Source organism: Herpailurus yagouaroundi, unplaced genomic scaffold (assembly GCF_014898765.1).
Source record: "Herpailurus yagouaroundi ecotype Mexico unplaced genomic scaffold, PumYag 569, whole genome shotgun sequence".
In the NCBI taxonomy this organism is placed as follows: domain Eukaryota; kingdom Metazoa; phylum Chordata; class Mammalia; order Carnivora; family Felidae; genus Herpailurus; species Herpailurus yagouaroundi.
In genome coordinates, this window is record NW_024412786.1 from 5,193,562 (window position 1) to 5,205,337 (window position 11,776).

At 63.5% G+C, this 11,776-nt stretch overlaps 1 protein-coding gene across 5 annotated transcripts in view; it reads left to right on the plus strand.

Moving 5' to 3' along the window:
• Nucleotides 1–1,785: 1,785 nt before the first annotated feature.
• The window catches only part of TPCN2 (two pore segment channel 2), a 26,928-nt gene continuing 16,937 nt past the window's right edge, over nt 1,786–11,776 (plus strand). For 3 of the 5 annotated variants that reach the window (XR_005787539.1, XM_040466106.1, XM_040466107.1), the window contains exons 1-5: nt 1,791–1,969; nt 5,820–5,884; nt 6,592–6,668; nt 7,015–7,192; nt 8,488–8,604. Coding sequence is in view for 3 of the 5 variants with exons in the window: in XM_040466106.1 (XP_040322040.1) it covers nt 1,864–1,969; nt 5,820–5,884; nt 6,592–6,668; nt 7,015–7,192; nt 8,488–8,604 (543 nt within the window). In the remaining 2 variants the exon portion in view is untranslated. Of the gene's footprint in view, nt 1,970–5,819; nt 5,885–6,591; nt 6,669–7,014; nt 7,193–8,487; nt 8,605–11,776 lie in introns of all 5 variants that reach the window. The other 2 variants (XM_040466109.1, XR_005787538.1) reach the window with 2 other exon arrangements.

The following is an 11,776-nucleotide window of genomic DNA, read 5'->3' on the forward strand; positions in this document are numbered from 1 at the left end:
TTTTAAATGCATGCTTCTTGTTAAAAAAAAATAACCAAACAGTCTATGATTTTTCTGACCTCCTCAGATAACCACACCGTTAACCTCCAGCACTTTTAAAAATGTGCCCACTGATTCGCTCAATGATTTTATTGTTATTTTGATTTGATTTGCATCCCACTGAGGCGAAGTTTGTTTCAAGCATCCTACATCTATAGTTCCTCTGTTGTGAACTTCCTGTTCCAGTCCTTTGCTCCCCTTCCACCTAAGGAGAATTTAATGCTTTTCTTACTGATTTTTTTTAATTAAAATAATTTTTTAAACACTTTTGTTTATTTTTGAGAGACAGAGTGCAAGCAGGGGAGGTGCAGAGAGAGAGGGAGACATAGAGTCTGAAGCTGTCAGCATGGAGCCCGATGTGGGGCTCGAACTTAGAAGCGTGAGATCATGACCTGAGCCGAAGTCGGATGCCTAACCGACTGAGCCACCCAGTCGCCCCTTATGGATTTTTTAAAAAAAGTTTTTTTTTTTATTTTGAGTGAATGAACAGGGGAGGGTGGGGGGGGAGAGAATCCCAAGCAGGCTCCATGCTGTCAGTGCAGAGCCTGACTCGGGGCCGAGCCCAGGAACAATGAGATCATGACCTGAGCCGAAATCAAGAGTCAGACACTCAGTTGACTGAGCCACCCAGGCGCCCCCTTTCCTTGCTGGTTTTTAAGAGCTCTGTGGGAGGCAGAATTTTGGCTCCCTTGACCTTCACCTCCTGGCATCACACTAGTGGTTAAGGTAGGATAGCTGGCTAAAGGGATTTGCAGATGTAATTTAAGTTACTAATCAGCTGATCTTAAAATAAAATGATCCTGGGTTATCTGATGCGCCCAATGTAATGACAGGAGTCCTTAAAAGAAAGAGATGAGGCAGAAGGAGGCAGTTGGAGAGACTGGAGGCATCCTGCTGCATTTTGAAGCATGAGAGAGATTCAGTGCACTTTTGCTGGCTTTGATGATGGAAGGGGCCATGAGGGGAGGAATGTGGTAGTCTCTAGAAGCTGAGAACGATCCCTGGTCGACGTCCAGCAAGAAACAGGGACTGCCGTCATAGCCTCCCGGCAATGAATCTGCCAACCGTGTGCATGAGCCTGGCTCGGGCCAGCCAACACCTTGACTTTGGCCTTGTGAGGCCCTGGTGGGAGAACCCGGTCCAGCCGCTGGACTTCTGACCTCCAGGACGGAGAGGTGATAAATGGGAGTGGTTTTAGGTAAATTTGCAGAAATGTGTCACCACAGCAATGGGAAACAAGCTTTATGCGTTAACGTTAAAAAGACTTCATGTACATGTTGTAAATATTTTCCAAGAGTGTTACCAGTCTTTTCAAAGTTTACCCCTAACTATATTTAATCTTTCTAATTTCATTACCAGAGGATAAATTCAAGTTCCATTTTGGGGGGATATCCTTTGGGGTGATCCCCGCGTGCCCAACACTCGACATGCAAAACACAGAGTCCTGGGCCCTGCTCCGAGTTTCTGATTCGGGGAGTGCCCGGGAATCGGCCTTTTTCCCAGTGCCCAGGTGCTGCTGACGCACCCGGCCCAGGGACCGCGGTCGCCGGAGGCATTCCGCCCAGCCCTGGGAGGTCCTTAGAGCCCCTCCCTGCGGGGAAGGAAGCTGAGCCCCGCCCCTGACAGGCGGGGCCTAGGAAGGCCCCGCCTCCCCCACGCGAATCCTCCGTTCTTATTGGCTGGTGGCGAAGGGGCATCCCCTGTGTCACAGCGCGCTCCGCTCCTCCTCCCGACCTCCGGGGGCGGGGACGCCACGCCTGCGCAGTGGAGCTCGCGCGCGGAGTTCTGCGCTCCGGTGAAGGTCCGGCGGCGCGCGGCGACCCCATGGAGGAGCCACGGGAGGAGTCGGAGCCCCTTCTGAGCCGGGCCCGGGGCGGCAGTGGCCGCCCGGCGGGCTCGGCCGGCTCCCGCGGCGTCCGCGTTGGGCCTGGTGAGCGGCGGCGTGGCGAGGGGAGCGGGCCGCAGGGGTGGCGCGTGGGGTCCCCCCACTGCCCCGGCCCCGCGCCATCCGTTGCCGTCGCTCCCACCCCCGGGCCGGGGTCCGAGCGGGCGCGGGGCGCCAGGGGAGCCGCCCTGCGGACCCGGGCACTGGCGCGGGTGAGGAGTCGGCCAAGCGCTGCAGGGTCGCGCCCTGCCTCCGACCAGCCGGCCTCGGCCAGCCCGGGGCAGCCAGCGCCGTGCAGCCCCCTCGATGCGTCTCGGGTGGACCCGCGCCTCGCGGATCGCCTTGGTGACTCCTAGGAAGCAGCACTTCCGTTTTCCTCCCGGTTATTATGGGGGAAACTGAGGCACGGAGAGGGGCGTGCCCATACTCCGGGTCACCCAGCGGGGAGGTGCCTGAGGTGGGATTCGAATCCCGCTGGGAGTAGACTTAGGAGTCCTTTCAGTCTGCCCTCTCATTCCGGGTGCCCGGAGGCTCCCCAGGGGCTGGTCCCCCTTCAGTTTGGGCTTGGGGCGGCCCCCCCACCCCCCACCCCGGCCAGGGAGGAAGCTGCCTCCCTTTGCCCTCTGCAGCTCTCTCCTGTCCTTCCTGTTTACGGCAGAGAAATTGCTGAATCCCGAGGAGGGCGGGAGGGTGGAGTCCAGCGGTCTCTGGCAGACGCCCGGGGGGTTGGGAAGGGCCTCAGCCTCATCTTGCAGAGAAGGAAACCGAGGCCCGGCCAGGAGAGTATCCCGGATCTGTCCAAGGTCAGCCCTGGGATCTGTTGCTAGTGCCGAGCTGGGTGCTCCTTCCAGGGCCACTTTCCTTTTCTGGACGTAACTTTCTTCCTGGGTCCAGGAGGGGCCTGTGGTGTGCGCCCATCCGTGGACTGGGGGGATGGGTGCCTGACCCCAGACAAGAGGCTGTCCCCCAGGAAAGGTCTCCATCCAGCACGGATCCCTGGACAAGGGACATAGGACGTGGCGGCATTTGGGTGTCGGGGGGCGGGGGGGGGGTTGCAGACTTTGTGTCTGGAGGTCGGAGTGTCTTTCTCGTGCTGCCACTTCTGGCTGTGTGACCTTGGCAGGTTGCCTAACCTCTCTAAGCTTCAGCAAAAGGGAGGGAGTCGGAGGGGCTGACCTGAGGGGCGTTGTGACGATTCGGAGAGATTGCTGGGAATGCCCTCTGCACGGGGCCCGGCCAGGTGGCGGAGATGGGGCAGTCGGTGCTGATGGCCATTCTGGGCCTGATTGTGCAGGTCCTACCTAGTCTTGGCAGAGTGGACGGCAGGCCGCTGAGACCTGCATTGTAAGCCAGGAGCCAGGGCCAGGCGGCGTGGACCGTGAGAGAGGGCTCTTTGTCCCGACGCCATGCCTCGATGAGGCTTCCCGAGAGCGTGAGGGGCGCTCTGTGTTCTGAGTCTCCCCGGGTAGGCTGTTGGCCCCGGGGGGCAGGGGGGACCGAGAACGGCTGGTCACCTCCCAGCTCCCTAGCGGGGCTCCTAGGTGGGGTTCGTCCTGCAGTCGGATTCTCCTGCCAACCGGGGTCCGGGGACTGTGCTGCCCCACAGACCCTGCGGTCAGGTCCTTCTGACCCAGCCTCACCTCACGGGCTGCAGGGAGAGGGTGGCTGTTTTCTTGTTCCTGGTCGGGGCGCCCCCCTCTCTCTGGCTACGGAAAAGTCAGAGGCCGAGGGATTGTCGTGATATGGAAGGGGCTTTTAGAATAATACCTAGTAGCTACAGCAGCCCATTCAGTCTGCACAGCCGTGCCGTCGCATCTGACCTGTGAGGGGAAACTGAGGCATAGAGGTGCGGGGGCTTGCCCAGGGTCATCAGGGAGCTGGTCGGGGTCCCAGGCAGGCAGTGCAGGGTGGGGCCTGGAACAGGAGAGGGGGCTTAGACTGGATGTTGGGGATGGTGGGGGGCGGGGGGCTTGGGGCAGAGGCAGAGAGACTGGTCCAGGGCTGATGTGGGAGCAGCGTTGGAGCCCCTGCTGTCCTCTGCTCTCTGTGGCAGACATTCTACGCTGCCATCCCAACCTGGTGTGCCCTGCGATTGCCACCTGGGGTGATGGTCCCTAGACCGCCACGTTGGGATTGGGAGACAGTGCTCTGGGTAGGGCCAGCGGCCCGGGCCAGGGCATGGAGTCTTGGGAGAGCTTGGCCTTGGTGGGGCCGAGTTCAAGATGAGTGGCTCGGAGGGCGTAGGGTGGAGGAAGCGGCGGGACGGGTGGTGGGCAAGGGGGACGTCGGCCGCACCAGGCTGAGGGCAGTGTGGACTTCCTCCTGGAGCGCTGGGGACTTGTGGGAAGCTGTGACATGCTCATGACTGAGGATCTGTGACGAGATACCTCTGGCCGCTGGTGTCGGGAGCTGCAGAGCAGGTGGCGTGGCCCTTCTCAGGTTTGGTGTCCTGAGGCCCGGGCGAGAGGTGTGATGAGTGCCGGACAGTCCCCGGGTGCCTGACACCCCTGGCCAGTGATGGCTTGTCTGGGCGTGAGCCCCTTCCGCTGCACCCCACGCCTGGGCGTGGAGTGAGCCCGGAGGCGCTTCTTGTCCAGGAAGCTTGTATCCTTAGATCTCTCCAGGCTGAGATCCCATCTCTTATCCGGGGGTTTGGTAACGTGGGGCCTCTTGCCGGCCCTCAGACCACCCTGCCCTCACAGGCTCCCCTCTTTCGCTGTTCACTCGTTCACGCGAGAAAGAAGCTTTGAGGACTGCCGCGTGCCGAGCCCTGCACTGTCCGGGGCTCCCTACGGCAGGGGATAGAGCAGGGTGCCGTCTGATCAGCATTCCCAGGATGCTGTCGGGGAAGCAGGCTGTCACCACCCTCAGAGCCTCCCTGGGAGAACTTTCAGGGCATGGAGGTTATACGTGGGGGGAAACCAAGGCCCAGATGGAGGGCGGGGCTCGCTTTGGGTGACACGGCGTGCCGTGGCAGAGCGGGGAAGGAGTCTAGTCTCCTACCTGTGTCCAGGGTCCCCCGCATCCCTGCTTGGCCCCTGGACCCTGCTGCAGGAGCCCTGAGGACAGGTGCATGTGCTTCCCCGGGGATGGTGGGCAGAGTAGGGCGGTGGTCCACGGCCTGCTCCGCTTCTGGCTTTGGTACCTCTGCTCTAGAGCTGTGCACACGTCTGTGTGTTCTCTGTACCGGTTAAGGGCAGTTTTCAGCAGCTGCTGGCCCAAAGGGGCCACGTGTGAAGATAGAATCTTCAACAGGAACCGCTGCCATGTCATTTCCCTGATCCGGGAGCTGCTGGGGCTGCGTGCGGGCTCTTCTCCCCGCCCCCGGGGCCCGGGCTGCCTGAGCTGCACCCTCTCTCCTGGGCGCCGGGCAGTGAGGTTCCTCCGTTGCTGCAAACCACGGCTCCTCGTGCCTGCCTTCTCCCTTTGTGTCCCGCAACAGCTTCTGCACCAAAGCCACAGAGGTGGCCCTTGCCCCACGATCAGTGGGCAGAACCCGAGGCCGCAGGGACTGATCGCGTTTGCAGCTTCTGGCTCCTTGATGGGCAGGGGGCAAGGGTGCCGGGATGGCTTCGAGCCGCCTGGCTTCAAGGCCCCTTGTAGTCGGGAGCCTTCCTGGGGCCCACGGAGGCTCCGTCCATCCTCCTGGGCCCCGAGGCCCCAAGTTGCTGGTTGGTGAAGGCGGCAGAAGGGCAGTGACGGCCGCACGGTCCTCCCTGTGCCAGCCCAGGTCTGGGGCTCTCTTGTGTGCAAACTCGCGGCAGGGCGAAAGGCCGGTCATTCCAGAGCCTTAGGAAAGAATGCCCCCAAGTTCTCTCCTTGAGCTCAGGGGCCCTGTAGCAGGTGAGTGCCACGTGATCCCCCACGTCACCTCATGTGTTGTCTCTGCCTGCAGGTGCTGAGTCCAGGCAGGATCTCTGCTTTGACCAGGCTGCCGTCTTCATCGAAGATGCCATCCAGGTGGGTGGCACCCGTTCCCGGTGGCTGGGCCTGGGCCCGCCTCTAGGTTTTGTGGGGACTGGGTGACGGCTGCCCCGAGGGGCCCCTCCTCGCTGTCCTGGGGCCAGGGCCTCGGTCGCTGGACCGTGTGGCCGTGATTACCGTGATGACGGGCACTTCGGGCACGGCTCGCCTGGAGTCTTCCCTAAAGCAGGTGGGCACTGGGTGCTCTTTTGAACCCTGGAAACGCTCGTTTCGTTGAGTTAGCACCTACTGAGGGCCTGTCCGGGTCTTGGGAAAGATGCTCCAAGATGGCCAGACCATCCCCTGCTGGAAAATGCTATTGAGGCTCGATTTGGGAAATAGAATATGGAAGGGAGCAGTGTGCCAGGTGGGGGGCATCCTGGAGAGCGGCACCGTTGTAGGGCCTCGCACAGCAGAGGGGACAGTGTCACGGGCAGGCAGAGGGCACAGCTGTGCACTTAGAAACAGGTATCCACGCGGGACAATGGATGCCCAGGGTGTCCTGAGTCTGCCTGCTAACGTGCCCCTGCTGGGCCACGAGAGAGCCCTTTCTCCACGTGTGCGATCGAGTGGACTCCGGTCCACAGCCTGTGTCCCCGCCTAGGGCCCGTCGAGGGGTCAGCGGGGGCCCTGCACGGGGCTGGCCGTGCTGCGTGGCTCCGAAGGGGCCCCCGCTCATGCTCTCCTGCGTCTCTGACCTTCAGTACCGCTCCATTAACCACCGCATGGACGCCAGGTCGATGTGGCTTTACCGACTGTATTACTCCAACACCTGCCAGTGGTGAGAGGGGGCACGCCGCGCGGGGTGCCTGCGGCCTGGCTGGGTGGGGGGGAGGCCGGCTCAGGGTCCAGGCGGGCTCCCCCTCCCCTCTCTCCTTGCCACGGGGCCCAGCCCACGGAAAGCGGGGCCCTCCTGGTGATGAGGTCCAGCCACGCCACTGAGTTTTGGCCTGGGCACCGTCAGCTGACCGCTCCAGAGTGGGCACAGACCGCGAGGCGGGGGCTCTGCTTCTGGAAGCCACCGAGTGTGGCCTGCTGTCCTGCCCGGCCCTCTGCCGGCCCATGTGCTTTGCGGCCCAGAGCCTCGCTGGCTCGTGCGTTTCAATTAGGTCTGGTTCTTTTCTCAGGACGTTGAGCCTCACCATCTTCTTGATCCTGCTTTTGGCTTTTATCGAGACCCCTTCCTCGCTCACTAGCACCGCGGACGTCCGCTTCCGCTCGGCCCCCTGGGACCCGCCCTGTGGCCTCACCGAGAGCGTCGAGGCGCTCTGCCTGCTGGTCTTTGTGGCTGACGTGTCTGTGAAGGTGAGCTGGGCGCCATCAGGTGCCAGAGCGCGGGGGCCGGTGTCCCCCCAGCCTGCGTGCTGCCCTCCGGATTAACCTTTACGCTCCCGGAGCTGGCTGCCTGTTTTCTCTGACTGCACCTTCCCCCTGTGAGCAAAGGCCTGGGTTGGCTGGAGGACAAGAGACCTCGTCAGCTCTTCTCTCTGTGGACTAAACCGAGTCTGGGTTCGGGCCTGCCGGGTGCACGGCCTCGCGGGGCCTCCGGGAGCGGCCCAGGGTCTGGCAGTGCCTCTGTGAGGAGAGACCCCGGCGGAACAAGAGAGGACCGGTGGTCTCGCTCGTGGGCCGCCCTCCCGCCCCCAAGAGAGGAGGAACACGGGAGGAGGTGGGTGTGGGCCGGAAAAGGACCGGCTGCCGCGCGGTCTGACCCGAGTCCTTCGGGAAGCTGGAGGTGGGTCCGGCCTTCCTCATGTGAACTTCTGAGCCACGTCAGGGGTTCAGAGCCGTAGCGGCTTCCCAGCACGATGCGGAGGGGCCGAGAGATCTTCCTGTGGGCCACACGTCCTGTTACTTTGGTCCAACGGTGGTGATCCCAGCGCCACAGGCCCAGCCGAGCACACGCAGCTGGCCACGGAGCCCCAGTAGTGCGGCAGACTGTCCCCAGAGCCCCGCAGGGCCTTGGTCTGGTGCCTGCCGGGCTGTCCTGCTGTGGGGGTGGCTTCGGGCCCCTGCTGCTGGCGCTGGGGGCCGTGGGGGACCGAGGGCCCGGACCGCTTCACATTGTTTCTTTTTTAGCCCACGATGTGTTTATGGGTTTGAGGGTTTTCACACTGGAACTGAAACTGGGGAGCGGTTCTCATTAGCGTCTTCTGAACGGTTGGGACGGTTGGGGAGTCTCGAAAGATAGAGAGCATACATTTTTGTCTGCGCAGCGTGACCTCTGGATGCCCCTGCTGCCGGTGGCGCTGTTGGCACCTGGCCAGTGGGCCCCCGAGGAAGACCTGGTCTAGACGGTTCTGGGTGTGGGCCGGCCCTAACCAGAAGCGGACCACGAGTGCCGTTGCCCCTTTTCCAGAACGGCTCTTTTCCAGAGTGGTTTCTGTGCGCAAGCCAGACTGGCGGCCGGGACGGGCAGGACCGATGAGGAGGCGGGCCAGAGGGGTTAAAGTGCCCGAGGTCACCAGCGGGCTGGGGGGAGGGGTCTCTGCTGCGGGCGCCCCGGTCTCACCCCTGCGCGTCCACGGCCTCGGACCGGCTGCAGGGCTGGTGTCTGTGGGGCTGCCCGCTCGCCCGCTCACCCACCGCCTCTCTTGCAGAGCTATCTGGTTGGATGGGCCCAGTTCCGGAAGAACCCCTGGCTGCTGGCCTACCTCGCAGTGCTGGTCGTGTCTCTCGCGGACTGGATTGTGTCGCTGAGTCTGGTTTGCCAGGAGGTAGGTGGTGCGGTGGCTCCGAGGCGGGAGCGGGGAGCTCTGGGTGGCCCGTCTGCTGCCTGTCTCTTCCCACCCTCCTAGCATTTCAGTCAGCTGCTGGCCTTGTCCCGTCCTGTAGAAGAAGGCCCGTCCTGAGGCCCGGGGAGGGCACAGGGACTGCTAATTCCTGCCTCCCCACTTGTCAGCTGAATTTGTTGCCCGCCTGGGTCCCCCAGGAAAGCGCCATCCAGGGCCTCGCGCCCAGAGCTCTGGGGCCTGCGGTAAGAAGGCCCACATTGGCCACCAGTCCCCAAACCTCTCTGGCTGCACCATCCCCCCCCCCCCACCTGGATGCTCTGCCCCGTGATTGGATGGAGGAGAAGCAGGGAAAGTGGGTGTGGGGACATCCGTGTCCCTCAGGGCCAGTCGGGGACACAAGCCCATCGGGTGCTTTAGCCAAGAGAGTTTACATAGGGGCTTAAACAGGTGTCAAGTAACTGACAAAGCAGAAAGGGGCCCCGAGGGACACAGAACTGCAGGAAGCTCAGGGGACAGGCCCCCAGAGCTGGCGCCCCGCCCCTGGCGCCTGGAGGGGTGCAGATCACCAGTGCCCCTGCGGAGACTGCTTGGTTCTGGGAGTGCCGCAGGCAGGGCCGGCTGGCAGCCCCAGGGCGTGGGCACCCGCCCTAGGGACAGCAAGGGGACAGCAGGGAGCTGTCCGTCTGCCCCTCCGGTGTCCCAGCCTCTGTCCACGCCCTCGCTGGCAGAAGTAAGCGGGGAGCCGCTGCCGAGAGAGCTGCAGGGCTGACAAGGGGAGGGCGCCAAGGGGAGGGCGCGGGGCCCGCCTTCCACTTCCTAGCAGGAAAGAGCCTCGTTGGCTTACGAACCCACATCTGCGCAACAGGCCAGGAAGACGGAGCACGGCTCAGACCTCGCTTTGTTATCGGTGGGGCCCTTACAAGTTCCTCTCCCTCTGCGTCCCGCGGCCCTTGCCTCCGCCAGCTCCCCAGCAACTCGGGGCGCTTCCCCTCAAATGGGGACCCAGGCCTCCACTCCCGGGCTGTCCTTGGCAGATGGACACCCCTGCTGGCACGGCACCCTGCTTTGCATGAATTCTTACGTGTGTCCCTGGTGGAGCCCCCCCCCCCCCCCCCCGCTCCCCAGAGCAGCCGGACACCGAATCGTGGGGTCGGGGGAGGAGCTGCTGTTCCTGTCACGTCCTGGTGCTCAGAGCCTCTGATGCGCCTTCTGGTCCCACAGAGGGCTGTGCCCCACAGCTGGGGTCACTGAGCCTGCCTAGGGCCGTTGGGCCCTCCCTCGGGCCAGGCACTTCAGGGTGAGGGCCATCGTGAAGCCAGTGGGGGCTGTGGGGCTGCCCTGAAGCAGCGTGGGCCCCTGAGGCTCAGAGGGTGGCCCCTGGGTGGCCCCAGGCAGAGCCCCAGCCCGCACACCTGTCTGTCCGGTGAGGATAGCGCCCCTGCCTGGGGAAGGGGCATATCGCAGTCACCCACCCCCTGCCAGGGGGCCGCATCGGGCTGGGTGAGCCGAATTGAACCGGGCTCTGCTTCTGGAGGGCAGGGTGTCAGTGGTGCCCTGGGGGGAGAGGCTTGCACATTACAGGACGCGTCCTTCTGTGTCTTGTGGGTGTTCGCTCTGCCCGTCCACACATGCGCTTCCTGGACCCCATCCCCTGTGGTCTGGCCTGTTCTTTCCGTGCCCTGATCCCAGGAATCGTTACCTTTCCCGGTATAGACGGGGCGGACCCCGCTTGCCGCAGAGCTTTCCCTTCAGTACCGTCTCGGGGGGGATTCTCCCGATTGAGGCTGGAATGCCACAGGTGGTCCACTGGGTAGAGTCAGCCCATCACCCAGAACCGTCCAGAAACCAGGCCCCAGGTTTCTCCCTGTGGCCAGCTGGCCAGTCATAACTCACACAGGCACCAGGGCGGGGAGGGCGGGCAGGAGAACCAGGGCATCCCACCAACTCCGGTCTAGTCTCTCACGTCCTTTTCTGCTTTGTGGCCAGGAGGGTCACATCCCTCGTGGTCTACCGGTGACCGGATAGGCCACGGTCGCGACTCTGCCGTGCCTCTTTGTCACGGGGGACCAGGTATCTGCAGATCAGTGGTGAGCCGTGATTCTGTGTGGGCCTCCCAGGGGCACCCCACCCTGGCCCTAGGCTGGCGTCTAATCAGGGTTGAGTCTTGTGGATGAACCTTGCCATCCTTCATCAAGGCCACATGTCTCCGTGTCCATGACCCGACGTGGCCCCCGTGTCAGGAGGGCCCTTGGCAGGTCGGGTCACTACACCCGGGGAGAAGCCGCACCTTGTCCCGTGTCTGATTACTGGTGAGGGTCCAAGACCCCGGGTGCGGGTGCCAGCAGGACCTTCAGCCCCTGCCTGGCCTAGAGGGATGGCTGGAAGATTCGGGATCCGGGCCCTGAGACAAGGTTCCTTCCAGGGGCAGCGAGCGGATCGTGGGCGAGTTGGGGACGCTGGTTCCTCAGCCCACGGGGCAGGGCTGGGGGCGTGGCCCTGAGCGTCCTGAGCCTGGAGCTGGGCCCCTTCCGAGGGTGCGAGTAGCCGAGGGAGGTTGAGTCAGGCCTTGGGATCACCTGGGGTGCAGACGATCTGGAGGGTCTGCCGTGTGCTGGAGGGAGCTCATCCGGTCGCGAGAGACACCTGTGGGTGCGTGGCAGGATTCCAGAGCGGTCGGGTGTGGTGCAGGAGCAGGTGGCATTCGCGTGGGGACCGGAGGCATGGGCACCACCCTCCCGCTGAGCAGAGACGGGGGCCAAGGCCGCAGCCAGCGGGACGGCGAGGGGCGGGCCCTGGGCGGGCCAGAGTGGGCCTCCGGGCAGTCCGTAGGGCCTGGGGCTGACCTAGCTGTGCTTCTGAGACGAGAAGCCCAGGGGGCCCGGAGTCTGGAGCTGAGAGCTGGGAGGGGCGGGTGGACGTGGGAGGGACAATCATCACCGTGAGCCTGAAAACCAAGAGGCCCGATGAGCTCGCCGGAGTGCGAGGCCTCAGAGGGCAGGAGGGGCCCCGGGCGCCAGCACTCGGGTCAGGCCCCGGGAGACGGCCCGAAGCACTGGGCAGACTCAGGCCTGGAGGTCACCGGACAGGAGGACCGGCTGGGTCGGGAGCGGGGACACGCGGGGCAGGTGGAGGGGTGAGTGGGGGGGGGGGGGGG